General features: G+C 38.6%; 1 protein-coding gene across 3 annotated transcripts in view; it reads right to left on the reverse strand.

Annotated features, from left to right (window-relative positions):
* banp (BTG3 associated nuclear protein) overlaps positions 1 to 22489 on the reverse strand; it is a 218101-nt gene that overhangs the window by 56358 nt on the left and 139254 nt on the right. For 2 of the 3 annotated variants that reach the window (XM_060837654.1, XM_060837652.1), the window contains exons 10-11: positions 18908 to 18978; positions 2523 to 2567 (exon numbers count right to left, since the gene is read on the reverse strand). In XM_060837654.1, the coding sequence (XP_060693637.1) occupies positions 2523 to 2567; positions 18908 to 18978 (116 nt within the window). The remainder of the gene's footprint in view (positions 1 to 2522; positions 2568 to 18907; positions 18979 to 22489) is intronic. The other variant, XM_060837653.1, reaches the window with a different exon arrangement.

The following is a 22489-nucleotide window of genomic DNA, read 5'->3' on the forward strand; positions in this document are numbered from 1 at the left end:
AGAATGAAAATAAATCCTTAAGTATGCATGCCTGAAAAGCTATAACAGAGAAGATACCTTTAAATGTTTTCACAGTCAATTTCACTTAGTTAAAATCCAAACAAAAAAGTAACCCTTAACTACACTGGAGTATGTTGCGGCCTCAATGGGTATCTCACAAAAAGAAAGCATTTCAGAAAATCGCTATGACTGATTTTTCCCCAAGTGCTATTTATTGGTAAAATCATTATGCTCAGGAGAATTCTCCTCAGATACACATTTCAATTCATCTGCTATAATTGTGTAAAGCAAATGAACATAACGCATTGTTGATCATTATAAAATTATTTGTATAATGACATATTTGTATAATTAACAAATTAAAAACAGCAATTAATTTTAAAGATAATGCTTGTCAGTTGCTGTAATGAGGATGTGACAAAGTGGCTGTTTACTCAAGAATTGGGTAATTAGTGATTTGATTTCTAGTTAAAATCCAAACATTCAATTTTACCTTTTTAAAGTTAACACTGTTATTCTTTTACCTCCATTTTACACCATGCTAATCATTTCAAATGCCAGCTGCATACCGATAGGCAGAAATTCCACTGAGCATTGCCATCATCAATGTATAGTTAAAACATTATAATTAGAGGTATAAGAGTCATCGAATCATTAGTTGCACAGAAGGCTATTCAACTCATCAATGTATGCTAACTCCCCAATTGGTTCCCGTAGTCCTGTAAGTTTTTCATCAAGTACCAAACTAATTTCCCTTTGAAATCATTGATAGTCTCCAAATCAACCAACGCAATGGACAGCAAATTCCAGATCATATTGTGTGGATGTTGTCTGGCATATTAATTACTGATCTTGTGAGCAGCAGGTCAGTAAGTGGTAACAAAGAAATAAGGAAGAAGAGTACCTTAGGTCAGCCAGCACTTACATGCTGATCAGGCCTCCAAAATGTTGTAACACAATTTCTGCTGGTTAACAAAAAATTGTAACAAAGACGAAAATCCATTAGTTTTCTTCAATGTAATGTTTTTGCTTCGAAATGACATTTTGTAGAAATAGAGTCATAAAATCATAGAGATATACAGTATTTGGTCCAACCTGGCCTTGCTGACCAGATATCCTAAATTAATCTAGTCCCATTTGCCAGCATTTGGCCCATTTCCTTTTAAATTCTTCCTACTTATAAACCCATCCAGATGCCTTTTAAATGTTGTTACTGTACCAGCTGATTCCATACACGCACCACCCTGTGTGAAAACGATGCCCCTTAGATCCTTTTTAAATCTTTCCCCTTTCACCTTAAATCTATGCCCCCTGGTTCCACGACCTCCCAATTCCTATAATCAATGCACTGACCAATAAAGATAAGCATAGCAAACACCACCTTCACTATCCTACCTACTTGCGACTCCACTTTCAAGGAACTATAAACCTGCACTCCAAGGTTCCTTTGTTCAGCAACATTCCCCAGGATCTTACCATTAAAAATGTATAAGTTCTGCCCTGATTTGCCTTTCCAAAATGCAGCACCTCACATTCATCCAAATTAAACTTCATCTGCCATTCCGTGGCCCATTAGCCAGCCTGATCAGGATCCTGTTGTACTTCTTCACTTACACCTCCCAATTTTCAACAAACACACCAATCACATACATGTGGAACTGATTGTGGTCAACCCAGACAACATATTCCACTGAAAGTGACAGATTTGAACTTTTGGTTAAGAGATGGAGGAGGACGTGAAAAATAACTTTTTTTTAAATGTGAAAACATGAAATGCTGAAGGCCAGGATCACATAGCTTACAAGATGTTGTAAAGCATAACTAAATGTAGCTAAAACATCACTGCAGACAATTAAGCATTATTAATGTACGAAGTAGATTTCAAATACTGGCACCCTACATTGCCAAACAGATATACATTTTTTCTTCTTCATTCACGCTATGGAATGTTGCTAAGTGATATTGTATGTGTTAAAATACATTTAAAATTAGCAATATTCTCCTTGAAAATTCAGTTTCACATAAAAAAATTATCAATGCATAGTATGTTCTGCTTTTTTTAAAAAGTGACTGATATAGTACATTATGAGGATGGAATGCACAAGAAACAATATTTGTAAATAACTTCAATCAACTTTTCATGATGCTAATGAGAGCAACAAATATTACATTAATGTAACATTAATCAAAATAAATGATTTCCTAACTAAAAACTGCCCTTTGTTAATTACAGCTTTTCAAATACTCAAATATACCAAATTCACTACAATGACATTAAAGAATATCTACTTTGCAAGGCATGCACTAAAAATTGCAAAGGCCGTGTTAAATTGTCCATAGTGTTAGGTGCATCAGTCAGAGGGAAATGAGTCTGGGTGGGTTACTCTTCGGAGGGTCAGTGTGGATATGTTGGGCTGAAGGGCCTGTTTCCACAATGTAGAGAATCTAATCTAACCTAATCCAATATGCTCATAATTATATGTCAAACATGTAAAACAATATAATTTGACAAAAGTACCTACCTGGCCATCTTGACTAACATGAACCTGGTGTATTTGGAGATTGCCCTTAAAAACAAAAGGAATAAAAAATACATCACTTCGATCAACAGCCTTTTCATCTAACAGTTTACACATCATTCACCAACTTGGTGGCTGTCTCCTCTTTAAGATATTCATACAAGGATTTATTGGTTCACTAGGTAAATGCAACAGATATAGGCACTAACCAATCCTCTTAGAATGAGAGACAATGCGTTCTTGTGCCCACTGTTAAATCATACTGGTAATGAATTTTCAGTTGTACATGCATTGAAATCATCAGTAGATTCAAACTTCCCAAGTTTTAAGGGACTTCATCATGAGTTGGAACAAATCTCGACAGTGGTGGATTAACTGCAATGTGGTGCATATAAGCGAGCAGATCAACAGCAACTTCTTCGATAAAATGAAACAGAAATGCTGAAAAAAAAGCAGGTAAATCAGCATCTGTGAAGGGAAAACATTGATCAGTTTTAGATTTTTCAGAGTTCCATTTAAAGTAACCATCTTATTATGAAGTTCAGCTATAAACCCATTACAAGCAAACATTCGAGTTAAGTTGTGAATATATTACTGTTGACGATGACATTTTGCAAAGCTTTTTGTCTTGAATGAATATCAAATATAAAGGGGAAAAGTATTTTCTATTGTCTAACAGAATACTGACTGGATGGATCGGTAGAGGTGTTGCAATGTGGAAAGCACTCATTAAATGATGGTTGTAAACTAATTACCAGGCAGGGTGACTTTGTTTGATCAACTCATTATCCTGAGAAATGATCCAGGGAATGGATGTCATGTATTTTGTAAAATTGATATTGATGCAATATATATGCCTGCCTTTTATGTCTGTAAAGAAAGGGGCCCTGTCAATTAATTTGCACAGCTTCCAGTCTGCAAATGCACTACCTGAGAATCTAATTGACTATTTAGAAATTGATTGCCAGCACAATTCTTATCATACTCAGGATTAATTAGCAAATGTTATAGAGTCTTAAAATCTCAGCTGATGTTAGACACTATTATTTAACACAGTAGGGGCTTCATATATTGGAAAAAAGAGAAAACCAGTAAGAAAAATAGAAATTATAGTGCATAACTAGTCGAACAAGATGTTTCCTGAATGAATATATCAATAAAGAAAAGACTTAAATATAAATTTATAAACCTAGAAACTGAAGAAATTTCATCAATAAAATTCAACAGTTCTAGCAGCATCTATGCAGACAGAAACATTTTAGTGCTTTGATTCTGGTATGACTTCTTTAGAACTGCTATTCCGAACTCTAGTTTGAAGTAATTACAGATTCAAAACTTAAAATCTGTTCTTTTCTCTGAGCTTCTCCAGCAGTTTCCACATTTGTTTAAAATGATAAGAGTTAGACAAATAATCAAAATAAAATTATACAGGAAAATAAAAACAAATTCAAAATTGATATTGTTCAACTTCACTGCCAAATTAGAATGAGGGTTATTCTTGCTACCGAAACACTTGCGTTCATTGGAGTTCAAACCAAGTTAAAAATATTCTGCTATCTCTTGCACGTATTTACAGAGAAGGACAACATGGCTACAACATATAGACTGGTAAAATATGCTGACTCATGTTATTGATGATTTATAATCCATAGCACTCTGCCTTCTGGATGAGTGCTCTGGCTTTTCAATTCTGATTAAGTGGGTTAAAAAACTACCACTATCTTTTCTGGTTGTCACTCAGGTTTGTCTTACCCTTGCAACTTCAAGCAGTTGTGTGTTTTCTGATCTGTTTATGCAAATTAAAAAATGTTTTCTTTAGACAGCAAGCGGATATACGGAGACCCAGCAATTCTAGCTTCAACAGAACAACGAGGCACCGTTTGCAATGGTGTCGTTCTAAGGAACTGCTAACTGGGGAAAAGAATGACATGTGACCTATAAAATTTTACGGGCGCTACTGGCAACCTAGACTACCACATGTGAGGAATGTGCTTCCAGCTGCAAAAATGAGCTCTGAAATTCAGAGCTTTAATGACAACTGGAGTCACTGTAGCATATCCTCAAGGCTGGGAGTTATGTGGATAGTACATTCAGAGAGCAGTTCACATTGCAGCCTAAAAGTACAGAGGAAGAAAGGTGACCTTCAGGCAGTCCAAGAGAGACAGGCAGGTAGTGCAGGACTCTCTTGATGAGCCACTCACAAATTCGTTCTCCATGTTGGAATCTGATGAGGGTGCTGATTTCTCAGGGGAGTGCAGATAGAGCCAGGTTTGTGGCGCTGCCCGTGGCTCAGCTGTACGCGAGGAGAGAAAGAGAAGTAGGAACGATAGTGACAGGCAATTCTCTAATTAGGGGAACAGTCATTTCTGTGGACATCAATCTGACTCCAGGATGGTATGTTACCTTCCCAATGCCAGGGTCCACGATATCAAAGTGGCTGGAGGACACTCTTCTGAAAGATGATGACCAGCCAAAGCTTGTGGTCCATGTTCCAAGAATCCAGAATTCCTTCTGCGCAGATAGAGGCCATTTGGCCCATTGAGTCTGCATGACCCTCCGAACAGTGTCACACCTAGATCCCAGAGAATGGCATGCAACAATCCACACTAAAAAAAATTAGTTGGCAAAGAGCAGATGTCAATGAGGTAAGATTAGAGTTGGACAGGGTTGACTGGAAAGTGAGGTTGGCACGTCAAACATTAAGTGAATAATGGATCATTTTCAAATAGGAGATTGTTTGGGTACAGTCAAAATGAAACCCCTCAAATGGGAATGGCAGAGCCAATCCAAAGCCCTGGATATCAAAGGAGATAAAGGGTTTTTCTTAAAAGTGTGCTTATAACAAGTGTTAGGTTGAAAATGAAATTGACAACCACAAGAAATACCACAGGGTCGGAAAAGAGGGGAGAAAGTAAATAAGAAAAACAATGAAGAATTATGAATAAAGATTGGCATTCAATACAAAGAGGAGTCCTAAAGTCTGCTATAGCCAAAGTAAAAAAAAGTGATAAAAGGAGGGTCAGTTTGGACCAAACAGTAGATTTACACCTGGAGGCAGGGGGCATTGCTAAAATGTTAAATAGATACTTTGCATCTGTCTTTTCAAAAAAAGAGATGCTACCCAGGTTATAATGATAGAGGAGAAAACTCAGTCACTAGAAGGCTGAAAATAAATAGGTCAGAAGTGTTGGCTAGACTGTTGGTGCTTAAAGTTGACAGGCACCAGGACCAGATGAGATGCATCCAACGATTATGAAGGAAGAAAGAGTGCAAATTGCACAGGACTAGCTGAAATCTTTCAGCCTTCCCTAGACTTGGGGGCAGGTGCCAGAAGACTGCAAAATTGTGAATATTACTGCCTTGTTCAAGAAAGGTTGTAAGGATAAGCCAAACAAATAGAGACCATTCAGTTTAACTTCAGTGGTGGGGAAGTTTCAACAGACAACTTTTCAGAATTGAATTAGTACATATATAGAAAAAAAATGAGTTGATTAGGAACAGTTAGCATGCATCTCTAACTGGGAAATCATGTTTAAGTAACTTGCTGAAGTATTTTTTTAAGATGTAACAGAAAGGCTCAATGAAGGGAATGCTGTTATATAGACTTTCAAAAGGCATTTAATATAGTATCACAGCAGATCTGAGGAAGATTATAGGTTATGGAATAAAAGGGTTAGTAGCAACACTTATTCTGTCTTTGAGCATGCTTTCAATCCCTTTTTGAATTTGTGCCAACTTTAGAAGGTTCAGTCTGTAATTGCAACAACATTTCCTACAACTAGATTATGCATAATCATAATAGTACTTCCCAGCTTAATCTCCATATGATTGTAATAACTCTTTCAGGTCATTTCAATTTTCCTCTGGAAGGCAGCTCGGTAATTGATCCCAATTTTTGAGAATTGCCTCATTGTCCAATTTCATTTGAGAAATATCCAATTCAGAATCATCTACACTTAGTTTTTCATTCTGCATTGTAACCAGTAACATGTTGTCCTTTTGCTTTCCTTCTCTTAAAAAAAACTTTTGAATATATTCACATGACACAGATTTCTTCCTATCTGGCATTCTTATCAAATAGTTCACCTCACTCATATCCCTTTTGATTTGATAAAGCCCACTAAACCATGCTTTTGAAGGTTCACCTACCAGTGGTAGTAATATTAACACTTCAGCTCTTCCAGCATAACTACAAAATTTTGAATTCTTGTCTGTTTCCCATTTCACCACATGCTACGCTACTTTCAAATGCTGTCTAGCCAATTCACCTGCTCTATTTAATCTTTCCCTAAAATTCGACACAGTCTAAATAGGTGGTCCATGAACTCTGACCCACCAGTTTCTCCTTAATTCATTTCAGTGGTTCTTTCATCTCATGTCCAAAAGTAATTCAAATGAACTGAATTTGGTAGGTGCATTTGGTGCATTCCTAATTGCGACAAGTACAAATGGAATTCCTGTATCCCATCTTCTGGACACCCTTCAGTCCACAACATGGTCTTTAAAGTTTGATGCCACCATTCTCATGCTTCCTAGAATTCTGTAAGGTATGCAGTGGATTTGAATTGTTTTATTCTCAAGCTATCCATAATTTCCTTGAATAATTTTGATATAAGATTTGAGCATTAATATGATTGTATCTCTGTAGGTAGTCCAGATCTAATAAAAAAAATTGAGTCACTTTTGCACAATTCTTTTAGCTATAGTCTTGCATGGAATGGCCTCTGGAAATCTAGTAGACACATTCATTATGGTCTACAAATAATTGATTCTCACTTTTTGTTTTAGATGGGGTCCTACACAATCAATTAAGACTCTTGGAAAAAAGGTTCCTCAAATGCAGGTCTGGGTATTAGGGGCACTCGTTCTATCACTACCTGAGGTTTTCCTGACACATATGATGTGCCTGGCAAAATTCAACCACATCTCTAAGCAGTCCAGGCCAATAAAAATGTTTGTGTATTTTGGCTAGTTTTCCTTACTCCCAAATGACTTCCTACTGGTAATTCATGTACTACCCACAACACCATCTTTCTATAACACACCAGTAGTACAACTTGATAAACCTCTGCCCATTTCTCATTGACCTGAATATGTCATGGTCTCCATTTCCTCATCAAGATTTCATTTCTAATTAAGTAGCATTCTTGGGTATACAATCTTCTGTGTATGCTTTTTGATACAACTACTTTAGTGTTTTACCTTCATGTTATAGTTCAGCTAGCTTCTCTGATCTAAAAGTATCTATTTTGTCCCCTACCTGTTCTTGTTTTTTTTTCTCAACCAGTTGATCAAACATACTTTCTGAAAACTGAACTTCAACTTCCTTATCTTTACTCATTGATCTCTCCTGTTTCAATCTGTGGCATTGTCACCTTATTACCACACAGTCAGGAAAAATTTCATGATATACGTCCTGTAACATCTCAGTTTCCTGATTTTCCACTGGCTTTTCAATCACTGTGGACATCACTCCCACCTGTGATCCAGTATATCATGGCCAAGGATAAACTGTATTTCCAGAATCAAGAATTTATTTTACTCCTACTACAAATTCACCACTTTTCACCGGACTCTCCAATCTCACTTTATATAATGGAAAAATACTCTTCCTCACAAATGAATTACACGTATTTACCACTTTTTCTGGCTTCTGAATTGTACTCCTTCTGAATGATATATCTCATCTCTTCCCAAAGACCGACTTGCTCTTGTATTTCTTAAAATTTTCATTTCTTTACCTAATTCATCTTGCATGCATGAGTTAGCCTTACCCACACAAGTAAATTCTTTAAAGAGATCTGGCACTTCTTCTAAATCAACCCCGATCAGATTGTATATTCTGTTGCAGCTTTTTAGCTTCCATTATGCTTTCCTTTGTGACTTCAGCAAAACTCACTGGCTTATCCTGTTTTCCCGCATCCATCTTCCCAATACTTTTTCTAAATCGCCAACACTGACTTCATGTGGCCTACTATATTACAGTGAAAACAGCTTAAGTTTTTGTTTTAAACTTCTTTCCCCTTCATGGGTTTCCCTTTTACCATGTGGTAAACTATCATCAATGAGATGTCCTTTTCCCTTGTCACCTGAGGATTTCTCTTTTCCCCAATTTTTATACTTCACAGATTGAAATTGATGTCAAAAGCCAAACTTTGATTTATAAACTAACCCATAATAATCTGCCATTTTCATTGCTAATCTTGCAGTTTCAACTCTTGCTCTTCCACATGAGTTCTACTTCAGGAAGTGATTGTTTTGAACTCCTCCAAAATAATTGTCTAACAGCGTCATAGGTTTGCTCTATTTTCAATGTCTTCATCAACCTATCAACATTACTTTGTCTGATTCTTTCAATCCCTATGTACATTCGACCAGGTTCCCTCCTTAGATTCCTGAAATGTTGCCTATAGGCTTCTGGTACTATTTCATATGCACTTAAAACAGGATTTTCACCTCCTAATACACCCCAGATACCTCTTTTGAGAGTAATGCAAATACTTCATTAGCTCTGCCTAACAACTTTGTTTGGATCAACAATAGCCACATGGTCATCGGTCATTTCATTTGTTTTGCTACTTTCTCAAATGAAAGGAAAAGGCTTCTACATCCTTCTCATCAAACCATAGCATCACTTGGATATTTTAAAAGATCCCCACCAGCCCTGTGGCTACAATGGAACTGATCTCCATCACTGTTCTCATCACTCCTCCTAACTTTCACCTCTATCTCCACCATTTTAAGTTGACTTTCAGTTTTCAGTTCCAAACTCTCATATTCATGTTCATGTTGCAGGCAGTAAAGAAGGCAAATAGTCTGTTGGCTTTCATTGCAAGAGGTTTCAAGTGCATGAGCAGAGATGTGCTGTTGCAGTTACACAGGACCTCAGTGAGGCCACACCTAGAATACTGTATGCAGTTTAGGTCTCCTTTTCTGAGGAAGATTGTTCTTGCTCTCAAGGGAGTGCAGCCAATGTGGACTGACATACGAGGAGAGATCAACTGGGTTAGGATTGTTTTCACCGGAGTTCAGATGAATTAGCGAGTCTGCCAAGTCCAAAAGCTTTTCCTTGTTTACTTTCTGTACAACTCCCAAAGTGACTTCTTCCACCCCTACAAAAATCTTAGTGATTGAAAGAGCCATTACTACACAAGGCACCCCCTATTTAAAGAAACTGAATGTAACACCCGAAAAGAAAACAACACTCACCACTTAATGTCTGTGAGTCTAATAATCTGAAATCCTACCAGGAACTAGAGATTTTAATCCTGACAAGAGCTCCCAATTTGTTATGGACCAGACCAAAGCTCCTCAAAATATTTTAAGAAGATAGTTTAGACCCCAATTTTTCTTAATTTTAAAGTCAATGTAAGACGTTGTGTTCCAGATGCAATTCAATTATCTGACTACTAGGTTTGACGCAAAACACATTTTATTCTTCCATTATAGTTAAAATACAAAACAAAGCAGTAGTGGAATAACAACTCTACTGGAAAACTTAACAGAATAATAGATTATTTACCTGCTAAACAGCAACTGTTCCATTACAGTAATATCCCAAAAACGCAGCCTTGGCAAAGGCAAATTCAGTAAAATAGATTATTTACGTGCAATTCTGGCAGCAGGAAGAGAACCTAAACTTTTAGCTGTAGCAAAGAGAGGAATAACAACTTCCACATCCAGTTTCAAGAACTACTGAAAGCTGAAGTAAAATACTGATTCTGTGGGAGCTTGACCGCATTCCTTCTGACTGCTTCTCCTGTTCCATCTTTAAAAATAACCCAACGTTTCATAAGCTCTTTAATGAATTGGCTCGGAACAGACCACTCAACACTTCTGTCTCAACCTCTCTTTAGAAAAAAAGGACAAAATACACTGCTTAAGGCCATAATATTGTCATAACACAATGTAGAGTGTGGAGAAGCCGTTCTAGAAATGAGGAACTTCAGTTATGAGAACAGATAGAAGTTCGGATTATTCCCCTTGGAGACAAGGCTAAGAGTAGATCTGATATAGATTTTCAAAACCATGAGGGGGCTGAATATGGCAGATAGGGAGAAACTGTTCACGCTAGTAAAAATAAGATAGCATGCCTTTGAAGTGAATGCCACAGATCGAGGATTAAGTGAGGAAAAGGCTTTTCACTTAGTTATTAGTTAGGTGATGGAATGCACTATCTGGAAATGTGGTGGAGGCAAGTTCAGTTGAGGCATTCAACAGGGCATTGAGAGGATTATCTCGACAAAACTTGTGAAACACTATGGGGAAAAGGTAAAAAGATTGGCATGAGGTAATGATATTCAAATAACAAGGTGCAGGCATAAAAGGCCAAAGCGCCTCCTTCTACAACATAACACTTCTTTGATTCTGTTGGTGATTTTATCATCCACATTTCAAACAGTGTATATTCTTTCACAAATCTTTACTTCCTGTCTGGTTTCCTAGGCATACACGACAGCGGACAGGATGCAGCACTGAGTATTTCTCCTTGTAGCAAACTTGAATTTTCTTATTGTTAACGCATTCTTCATCTTCACAAAATTATTTATGATTACCTTTACCTTTCTTCTGATTTCAACACTGCATCTATCATCGTATGTTTTCATGTGTCCTAAACAAACATTCTTATTTGCTTGTTTTCTTGTGACACGACTCACTTAAATGTTCATTCTAGGTCCCTCTAAAGCATTTCTTCTGACTATCATTGTTTTTATCTTTTTAATCTTCATATTCAATCTACGTAATAAATTTCTGGACTTCAAATGACCTATAACAACTGTAAGGCCTCTTCGAATTCTGCCAATTGCACCACGTTTTCAATGTACCACAAGTTCATTATGTTTGTGTCACCACATTTCACCCTAGGATGTACATCTAATTCTCTGAATACTAGTTCTGCATAGAGAGAATAATCCTGGCAGCCTTGTCATATTCACTTGAAACATAACTGATTGTCCACCTACTAACCTAGTGCTCACTGATTGCTTGCAATATAGGATCTGAATGCAACATATCAGCTATGTGTGTAACGGCTTTTAGGAATTAACAAGGGCAGCGTAGGCATGATCTATATTAACTTAAGTAAAGTGTTCAACAAGGTTCCCCATTGAAGACTGGTTAGCAAAGTTAGATCTCATGGAATACAGGGAGAACTAGCCATTTGGATACAGAACTGGCTCAAAGGTAGAAGACAGAGGGTGGTGGTGGAGGGTTGTTTTTCAGATTCGAGGCTTGTGACTAGGAGAGTGCCACAAGTATCAGTGCTGGGTTCATTACTTTTTGTCATTTACATAAATGATTTGGATGTGAACAAAGGAGGTATAGTTAGTAAGTTTGCAGATGACACCAAAATTAGAGTGGAACGGGATCTTGGTCAGATGGGCCAATGGGCTGGGGAGTGGCAAGATGGAGTTTAATTTAGGTAAATGCAAGGTGCTGCATTTTGGGAAAGCAAATCTTAGGAGGAATTATACACTTAATGGTAAGGTCCTAGGGAGTGTTGCTGAACAGAGACCTTGAAGTGCAGGTTCATAGTTCTTTGAAAGCAGAATCACAGGTAGTTAGTTTAGTGAAGGAGGCTTTTGGTATGCTTTCCTTTATTGGTCAGAGTATTGAGTATAGGATTTGGGAGGTCATGTACGGAATGTTGGATAGGCCACTGTTGGAATATTGCATGTAATTCTGGTCTCCTTCCTATTGGAAGGATGTTGTGAAACTTGAAGGGGTTCAGAAAAGTCTTACAAGGATGTTGTCAGGGTTGGAGAATTTGAGCTATAAGGAGAGGCTGAAGAGGCTGGGGCTGTTTTCCCTGGAGCATCAGAGGCTGAGGGGTAACCTTATAAAGGTTTAAAAAATCATGAAGAGCATGGAAAGGATAAATAGACAATGTCTTTGGGGTCAGGGAGTCCAGAACTAGAGGGTATAGGTTCAGGGTGCAATGGGAAAGATATAAAAGAGATCTAAGGGGCAACCTCTTCACGCAGAGGGTGATGCGTGTATGGAATGAGCTGCCACAGGAAGTGATGGAGGCTGGTGCAATTGCAACATTCAAAAGGCATCCGGGTGGGTATATGAATAGGAAGGGTTTGGGGGATATGGGCCGGGTGCTGGCCAGTGGGACTACATAGATTGGGATATCTGGTCGGCATGGACAAGTTGGACCGAAGGGTCTGTTTCCATGCTGTACATCTCTATGACTCTATGATTGAAAGCTTTTTCATTATCTAAGCATTTGTAAATGTTTTTGCTCATTTCTAGATATTAAAAAACAGAAATGTCATCAATAATTTTGTGAGTTTTGTATTTAGTAAAGAAAACAAATACCAGAAATGATCAGGGAGTAGTCAGCAGTACAGTCATTCCTCCATATCCAGGATAGCTCCATTCCTGAGAACACTCACAAATGATGAAAGTTGCAAGTGCACTGCTCATTTAATAGGTTAAAATAGATTTTTAAAAAATCATAAACATGATTTTTGCACATGGATGTTGAATTTTGTTGTTATTTAATTGTTTTCACAAATAGGCAATTTTGCAATTCATGATTTTGTGGATAGAGAGAATTTACTGTACATTAGGTACAATTCAAAATACCATTATGCCATGAAGTTACCCAAAATATGTAATGAAGTTTTCAAAACTGAACCTAAAACAGAAGATGTGGAAGATGATGATTGAGATACAGATCAAAGAGAATGCATTGTATTGGACACAAGAGGTTTCAGCCCAGTGATCAATGTGTTGAAAGCAGAACCTTTTAATTGTGCAGTTTTGGACTAAGGATGCATGTCTAGAGTGTAAAAAAGACAAGCTAAAATGCTATCTAAACTAGGAGTAGTAGGATAGAACCATAGTAACGATACAGCACAGAAGGGGGCCATTTGGCCTATCTTTCCCATGCTAACCCAAAGACATCCAGACGCCCTTTCTAATTCCAACTTCCTGCACACCGCCCATAACCCTGCAGTTTACAGCACTTAAGGTGCAGATCCAGGTTTTTCTTTTAGGGCGTCTACTTCCATCACCAACAACTCAGGCAAGTTCCAGACATCTACCACCATCTACTTAAAAATGTTTATCCTCACGTCCCCTCTAATCCTTCTGCCACTTAATTTGAACCTATGAATCCTGGTTTTTGAACTCTCTGCCAAGGGAAAGAAAGTTCTTCCTGTCTACTCTATCTCTACCCTACAATTTTGTATACAGAGGAATCTCGATTATCCAAATATCGGATTATCCGAGGGGGGATCTCAAGGTCCCAAAAGAAACATTACATCAAACAGCTGTTGGGGGCAGAATGGGCATGGATGGGGTTGGGGTACGGGTGGGGACTGATTGGATTGACATTAGTTTTGCTTGTTGTATGACAAAATACCGTGCAAGGACTGGAACAAACACAACATTGGACAAACAGGCAAAAAACTAGCCACCAGGATACATGAACACCAACTAGCCACAAAAAGACATGACCCCCTCTCACTATTATCCTTACATATGGATGAGGAACTCTATCAACAAACACACCGAGTTAGACCCCATCTACCACCCCCTGAGAATAAGAACAGGAAGTGACTTCACCACAGAAAATGACATCACCAACCCAAAAAAACCCAAACATATAAATAGAAAGCAGGAACTATCAGTGGTGCTTCGCCTGAGGCCCACTGAAGATATTACCTAGTAGGGTGACGAAACGTCTGGAAATTAGTCTTCCAGCTCAGCGAGCAAACCTACAGCCATAGGAGATGCTGTTTCGATTAAGCAACATCCTGATAGGAATAACCCTCTAAAGTTGGTACAGGTTCAAAAGCAGATTGGACGCATGCTCCAAGATGACATAATCAAAGTGAATTACAGTGACTGGAGCTCACCCATAGTAATGGTATCAAAACCAGATGGTACACAACAGTTGTACGGACTATCACAAAATCGATGTAGGTACAAAGGCTGATGCATATCCAATTCCACATTTGGAAGATTGTGTTGAGAAAGTGGGACAAGCAACTTCCATTTCTAAGTTGGACTTGCTCAGAGGATACTAGTAGGTATCTTTGTCAGAAAGAGCAACGGCAGTTTCAACTTTTGTCACGCCGAATGGACTGTATCAATTTAAAATGGAAGAGTGTGGTACTGGGAAAGCACAGCCAGTCAGGCAGCATCTGAGAAGGAGAGTTGACATTTTGGGCATAAGCCTTTTATCAGGAATGAGGAAAGGACATGACCTGGGGAGTGCAGAGAGCGAGAGAGAGAGACTCACTGAGATTTTTGTAGAGGGAGGAGGTGAACTTCTTCAAGGTAGGCATCCTTGGAAGAGGCTTTGCAGTAGGGTTATAATCAACTGGGTGACAGTGACGACTGCAGATGCCAGAGATCAGAATCGAAGAGCGTGATGCTGGAAAAGCACAGCCAGTCAGGCAGCATCCAAGGTGCAGGAAAGTCGACATTTCAGGCATTAGCCCTTCATCCAGGAAGCTGAACATTCATTAGCAGAAATATTCAAGAGTTGAGGAGACTTTGAGCTTGGTGTTGACATTACAACATTTCAATGTTTATGTTACCAGTAATGCGTCTGAGACAATCATATATATTGATCATAACCCATTGAAGTTTGTGGAGAAATTTAAGGATAAAAATGCCAGACTGTTTAGATGGAGCTTGTTGTTACGGCCATTCAATTTGAAAATTGTGCATGTAGCAGGACGTGAAAATGTGATTGCCGATGCATTATTGAGACTTGAATGAGAAAAGGAGACGTTCAGTGGTAGGAGTAAAACAGATAAACAAAATGTAGTGGTGCATGTTTATATATTTATTGTCAATGCAATGTATGCGTGTAGTGCAGACGACTAGCGATTTAGACTGAAGGAGTTTTAAAATGTAGCTATCTTCGGATATTGATAGTTCTTTTAAGGGGTAGTACGACGAAGCTACTCCTTTTACAAGTTCATGGTGTCCTTGGCTTTCTTTTCCAGAGAAGTCTTAAATGATACAGACTCCGACAAGTCTGGGGTTAAAGGGTTGGGGCCAATTTGATAATAGCTAACAGATACTACCTCAGGCAGAAGACTTTCAAATAAAAAACAAACACTCGTATAATGAAAGGTAAGTGGCCAGTTCTCTCAGCTCAGCTTTTCTCTGGTTTGGTTTGGTTTTTAGCAGTTGTGTGGAAAAAACCTGCTGGACCCAAAGAAGCAGGTCCAGGCTGGTACTCTCTCTCTGATTTCTATCCTCAAAGAACTGGTGTTGATTTTACCATTTTTGCCAAGGGATGTTTACGGAGATTGTTGCAAGCATTTGGAACAGTAGGATGATCTGTTGGGTTTACGGAGAGGTTAAGTTATTTGGTATTCTGTTGTTTGTGTTTCATTCACTAATCTTGTAAATAAATTCTGTTTTGTCTAAAACTAAGTGATTTGACCAGCAGGATTTCTCCTGAAATATCTACTTAACACCTGCTAAAAACAACTAGCAAAGTTAGGGTCTGGGCTACCTTCTTGAAATGTTTTGAGGGGTCTGGTCTGGTCCATAGCAACAGGGACCTTACAACTTAATCACTGTCCATCCCATACTCAAGCAAAGGTCTTAGAAAATCATTCGTATGGAAAATGTAATTGCAATAAGTACAAAGGCAATCACTATATTTGACTGATGGCAAAGAATAGATTCCATACTTCAGTGTCAAGTTAGAAAGATTTCAAAGTTTACAAAACCGATTTTCCATCAAATGTAGCATCAATAGAATTTAGCAATAAAGAAAAAAAATTAACAGCAGGTATCAACCAACAAAAACGTCACTTAATTGATCACAGTCTTTTAGCCAAAGATTAGTAGCTATGTAACTTTACTACTTGGATTGGGAATGAGGATAATAGAATGAAGGACAATGGAGAACATCAGATAAACTAATTGATGGCACTTATGCAGAGCAACTTGCATTCACAGATTATTACTTTCTGCAGGAAAACAGAGTGTTTCTAAATGCATCTTTTTCTGACTGGCAGAATGTGACGAGCAGTTGAACAGTCTGGGCTGGAACCTACAGTTTTTACACTTGACATCAATGACTTCAATGAGATGAACAAAAGCAGTTAAATCTGTCCATACCAAGACTAGACTGGAAAGCCTGTTATGAAAGGACGTAAGGAGGATGCTAACTTGTATAGATGGGTTCAATGAATGAGCAAAAAATTGGCTGATGGACTGTAGCATGGAAAAATGTGAAGGTGTTCAAGTTGGCAGGAAAACAGAACATTATCTTAAACAGAGAACAACTATAGAATTACAAGGTGCAGATGGATCAAGTGCATGCGTCATAAAACATTCATATGCAGGTATGTACAAGTAATTAAGACAGTTCATGGAACGTTACTCTTTATTACAAGAGGAATTAACCAGTGGAAGGATAAATATTTCAGTTATACAAGGCAACGATGATACTACATCTGGAATAATATGTACATGTGTTGTCTCTTACTTAAGAAGTGATGCAAATACGTTGGAGATGGTTCAAAAAAGCTTCACAAGATTGACATCTCAAATGAGCAGCTTATAAGGAAAGTTTTCACAGATTGGGATTGTTTCCACTGGACTTTAGAAGTGAGTGTGGTGTCACTTGATTGAAATGTTTAAGTATAGTCTTCACTTGATGGATGTGAAAATGCAATTTACTCTTATCAGGGGTGAGAGTTCCTTGTAGGGGGTGCTGTTAAAAATTAGGGAAGAGAAGAAATTTTATTTCAGAGGGGTGTACAAATTCAAAACTATCTGCCTCCAAAAGGCAGTGAAGGCAGAGTCATAGTCATAGAGATGTACAGCACAGAAACAGACCCTTCGGTCCAACTCGTCCATGATGTCCAGATATCCCAACCTAATCTAGTCCCATTTGTCAGCATTTGGACCAGATCCCTCTCAACCCTTCCTATTCATATACCCATCCATATGCCTTTTAAATATTGTAATTGCATCAGCCCTCACCACTTCATCATTCCATATGCGCACCATGCTCTGCGTGAAGAAGTTGACCCTTAGGTCCCTTTTATATCTTTCCCCTGTCACCCTCAACCAATGCCCCCTATTTCTGGACTCCCCAACCCCAGAGAAAAGACTTTTTCTATTTATCCTATCAATCATGATTTTATAAACTTCTATAAGGTCACCCCTCAGCCTCCAACACGCCAGGAAAAACAGCCCCAGCCTATTCAGCCTCTGCCTATAGCTCAAATCCTCCAAACCTGGTAACATCCTTGTAAATCTTTTCTGAACCCTTTCAAGTTTCACAACATTCATTTTCAACGTGAAAGTAGATTGATTCCCTTACCGAACAAGGATCAAAGATTATTCACGGTAGATGGAAAAGTAGAATTCAAAACACAAACTGATCAATCAGGATCTCATTGAGTGGGGAGCAAACTCAAAAGGGGCCCAATGGCCTTTGTCTGCTCCTAATTTGAATGTTCGCACGCAATTAAACAATTTGATACAACTTGCCACCTGAAAGTCATTCAACTGACATCAGGGATAATGAGCCAATAATATTTTGAAAGGTTGAACGAAATATTTAGAAATACTTAGAAACCTCACAACCATACACTATCGAAAGAAAATAACATTTCTGTAATCAGTAAAATGTTAGGCTGTACCAATTCAAAATACAGATTTTAGATAAGGGCATGTATTACCACCGATAACTTCCATTGTATGTTTCGATTCAAATGAAATCCAGAGCCGAAGATAAAATTCAATTGTCAAGTTTGGTAAATAACCAGTAAAATAGTTCTGGGAAAATGAGAGGAATGAAACACGTTCACAGTCACATGGTCAGAAGACAGCGCTTCAAACACACTCAATAATTATGAGATTGAAGGCAACCCCAATCCACAGATTTCAAATGTCGTGTATGCAAGACACTGGGGAAAGTAACTTGGAGCTGAACACTGGTGCTTTTATTTTTACACTAAAAACAGCAAAATTAAGACGGGGATTTTGGGGAATTTTCAATGAATTATATGATTCAAATTTCATAAGTAAACTGAAAATATAACATTGGCATTATGCCTGGTCACAGATGGAATATAATTGTACTACAGAGATTTATGATAATTTGGCTTTCTGAAAGGTAATCATAGAATGCATCAGCATAGCAATATTTAAAAAAAAAATACATCACCTACTCATAAATCAATAGACACTAAAAGCTAATATGAAACATCACCTGTGTAAAATAAATAGCAAGAGACCTTTCCCGAACATTCTCTACCAAGTGTACTGCAGTTATTCCTAAACGGCATCATTTTTGCAAGCATCTATTAGTGACATCAATTTAGTCATGGGTGCACTGGTCCTTGTGAAAAATGATTAGAAATCAAAAATAAGCATTGTTGCAACCTTACCTCACTATCTTGAGTAATTTGTACTTGTTCTCCCTGTGGTACCTGTGCAATATGCAGGTGGCCCTGTACAGCCAATAGATAGAAAAGGCATGGAAGAGGAAGGAAAAAAAAGTATTATTGACCATAACAGTTCACAAAGCTTAAACATTCCTTGCAACGTACACATCTAATTTATCCAACAGAGCACTGTCGTTAAAAGAGCACACAAGGAAAGATATCCCATAAGTATGGCTGGAAAATAATCAACATATGGCTGAAACACTCAGACAAGAGTTGTCAGCATAAACCTGCATCCTATGACCCAAGAAAGAACACAATCCTGGCAGTCATTGCATCTCAGATGGGCAAGGACAAAATGGTAAACCAATGGCATTTGTATCCAATAACCTATTCTATAGCAATTGTTACAACATACAGCTTTTGATTTAGCATTTGAAATCACTAGATTCTATATGTACTTGATCAGTGAATAATTCACTGTGGAAACCGATGATAAATCGTTGGAAATACCTTTGCACGAACCACTGACAAGTGCACCACTTAGATTTCAAAGACTTCTACCATATACACAGGGTATGACTTCAATGTCTGCAACAAAACTGGCACCAAACTAAATGCTTCAAACACACTCAACAAATTGAGCGGTCCAAGTGGATTTGCAGAAATTCTAGACAGTATGAACATTGAAGGGTAAAATGTGGTTAATGTCAATTTGATGACTTTTCGTTCACACAAACCAATTTCAGGAAAAGACAGTTAACAATCAAAGACAGAAGGCACAATGGAACATTATTAAGGATGACCTGACACAGCACAAGAGCTACTAAATAATCTTAGACAACTTTGGCAAGAATGAAATGAGGCAGATATCTCAAGAGGTTATAATTTTAAAAAGTACATGGTAATCGGGTACAAGCATTGTGCCGTTTCAAGCAAAAAAATTGCTTGACATGTGATACTGTATTATACATGGATCAACAATCATAGAGAAGACTCTGAACATGTGCAAAGTGTGTCTGAGTCACCAATCATAGCAGCATTCAGTTATACCTTTGTCTAAAATTTCTTCACTATTCAGGATAAGAATTTTCTCCTCACCACTAACTACTCTTCCAAATTTCAATTGTCAGACAGTAAATGTGCATACAAGGGAAACATAATTAATACAATATTCAGTACCGCTGAAGAAATCATATCTGATGATGGGTCACAATACACAGGCAGACCTTCATGGACATGGGTGTCAAAATGGGACATAAGCTGTAGGAACATAAGACTATTGAGTCTGCTCTACCATTCTCGTATCTAGATCCATAGTGGAGTGGCCAGAGAAGGAGTCAATTTGGACCCGTCCGGCAAGCCACTGCCCTGGGTCTGACATGTGTGCTGGAATAGTCAAGAAGCTTCTAATTGCCATATTCATCAGCCACACCCACAAGGTAGATCACAATGTAGTACCAATGCTTTCAAAGCCAATCGCAACACTGTAATCAAACCAGCAGATAAAGTAAAAGACATCTTCATTCAGAATTGAAAGGACTACTGCAAGCAAGTGTACCAACTGAACATCTAGGAACACTACAGGCAACTACCAGCCGATCCGACCAAAAAACATACCCGTGAACTAAACAGATTGATCAAACCATTTGATCCAGTTCTTCTGAGTACCCTACACACTCTCAACCCACGTACGTCGCGCATAGGTGACTTCTACTGCCTTTCAAAGATACACAAAGCCAACACAAGTGTTTACTGTGGAGAACGACATGGAAGATATAGAATGTGGGGAAATAGATAGTGACATCTTGAAAAATGCCATATTACAGAGGTGGATGTGCTGGATGTCGTGAAACATAAAGGTGGATAAATTCACTGGACCTGAGCAGGTGTACCCTAGAATTCTGTGGGAAGCTAGGGAATTGATTGCTGGGCTCCTTCTGAGATATTTGTATCATCGATAGTGACAAGTGAGGTGCCAAAAGACTGGAGGTTGGCTAACGTAGTACCATTACTTAAGAAAGGTGGTAAGACAAGCCAGGGAACGATAGACCTGTGAGCCTGATGTTGGCGGTGGGCACGTTGTTGGAGGGAATCCTGAGGGACAAGATTTACATGTATTTGGAAAGGCAAGGACTGATTAGGAATGGTCAACATGGCTTTGTGTGTGGGAAACCATGTCTCACAAATTTGATTGAGTTTTTCTGAACAAGTAACAAAGAGGAGTGATGAGGGCAGAGCAGTGGACATGATCTATATGAACTTCGGTAAGGCATTCGACAAGGTTACCCATGGGAGACTAGTTAGCAAGGTTAGATCTCATGGAATTACAGCGAGAACTAGCCATTTGGATACAGAATTGGCTCAAAGATAGAAGACAGAGGGTGGTGGTGAAGGGTTGTTTTTCAGACGAGTGGCCTGAGACCAGTAGAGTGCTACAAATATCAGTGCTGGATCCACTATATTTTGTCATTTATATAAATGATTTGGATGTGTACATAGGAGATATAGTTGGTAAGTTTGCAGATGACACCAAAATGGGAGGTATAGTGGACAACGAAGAAGGTTACCTCAGAATACAACAGGATCTTGATCAGATGGGCCAATGGGCTGAGGAGTGGCAGATGGAGTTTAATTCAGATAACTGTGAGATGGTGCATTTTGGGAAAGCAAATCTTAGCAGGACTTATACATGTAATGGTAAGTTCCATGGTGTTGCTGAACAAAGAGACCTTGGAGAGCAGGCTCATAGCTCCTTGAAAGTGGAGTCGCAGGTAGATAGAAGTTTGGAATGCTTTCCCTTACTGGTCAGAGCATTGAGTATTGGAGTTGGGAGGTCATGTTGCTGCTGTACAGGACGGTGGTTAGGCCACTTTTGGAATTTTGTGTTCAATTCTGGTCAACTTCCTATCGAAAGGGTGTTTTGAAACTTGAAAGGGCTCAGAAAAGATTTACAAGGATGTGGCCACGGTGATGCATTTGAGCTATAGGGGGAGGATGAACAGGCTTGGGCTGTTTTTCCTGGAGCGTTGGAGGCTGAGGGGTGAGGGGTGACCTTATAGCGGTTTATAAAATCATGAGGGGCATGGATAGGATAAATAGGCAAAGTCTTTTCCCTGGGGTGGGGTGTCCAGAACTAGAGAGTATAGGTTTAGGGTGAGAGGGGCAAGACATAAAAGAGACCTAAGGGGCAACTTTTTCACTCAGAGGGTGGTACGTGTATGGAATGAGCTGCCAGAGGAAGTGGTGGAGGCTGATACAATTGTAACATGTAAAAGGCATCTGGATAAGTATTTGAATAGGAAGGGTTTAGAGAGATATGGGTCAAGTGTTGTCAGGTGGGACTAGATTGGGTTGGGATATTTGATCAGCATGGCCGAGTTGGACCGAAGGGTCTGTTTCCATCCTATACATCTCTATGATGTTAAGCAACAGAACCCTGTGAGAGAACCTCTCTGGCTGTGTCGAGGGAGACTTGAAACCCATTGTACAGGGACCCCCAGCTTCTGTCGCAACACTACAGATTTTTTACAGAAACCTAGCACTCACAGACTAGTTGAACTCCGAACATTCCTCATCACATTA

This window comes from Hemiscyllium ocellatum, chromosome 17 (genome assembly GCF_020745735.1).
Source record: "Hemiscyllium ocellatum isolate sHemOce1 chromosome 17, sHemOce1.pat.X.cur, whole genome shotgun sequence".
Lineage (NCBI taxonomy): Eukaryota > Metazoa > Chordata > Chondrichthyes > Orectolobiformes > Hemiscylliidae > Hemiscyllium > Hemiscyllium ocellatum.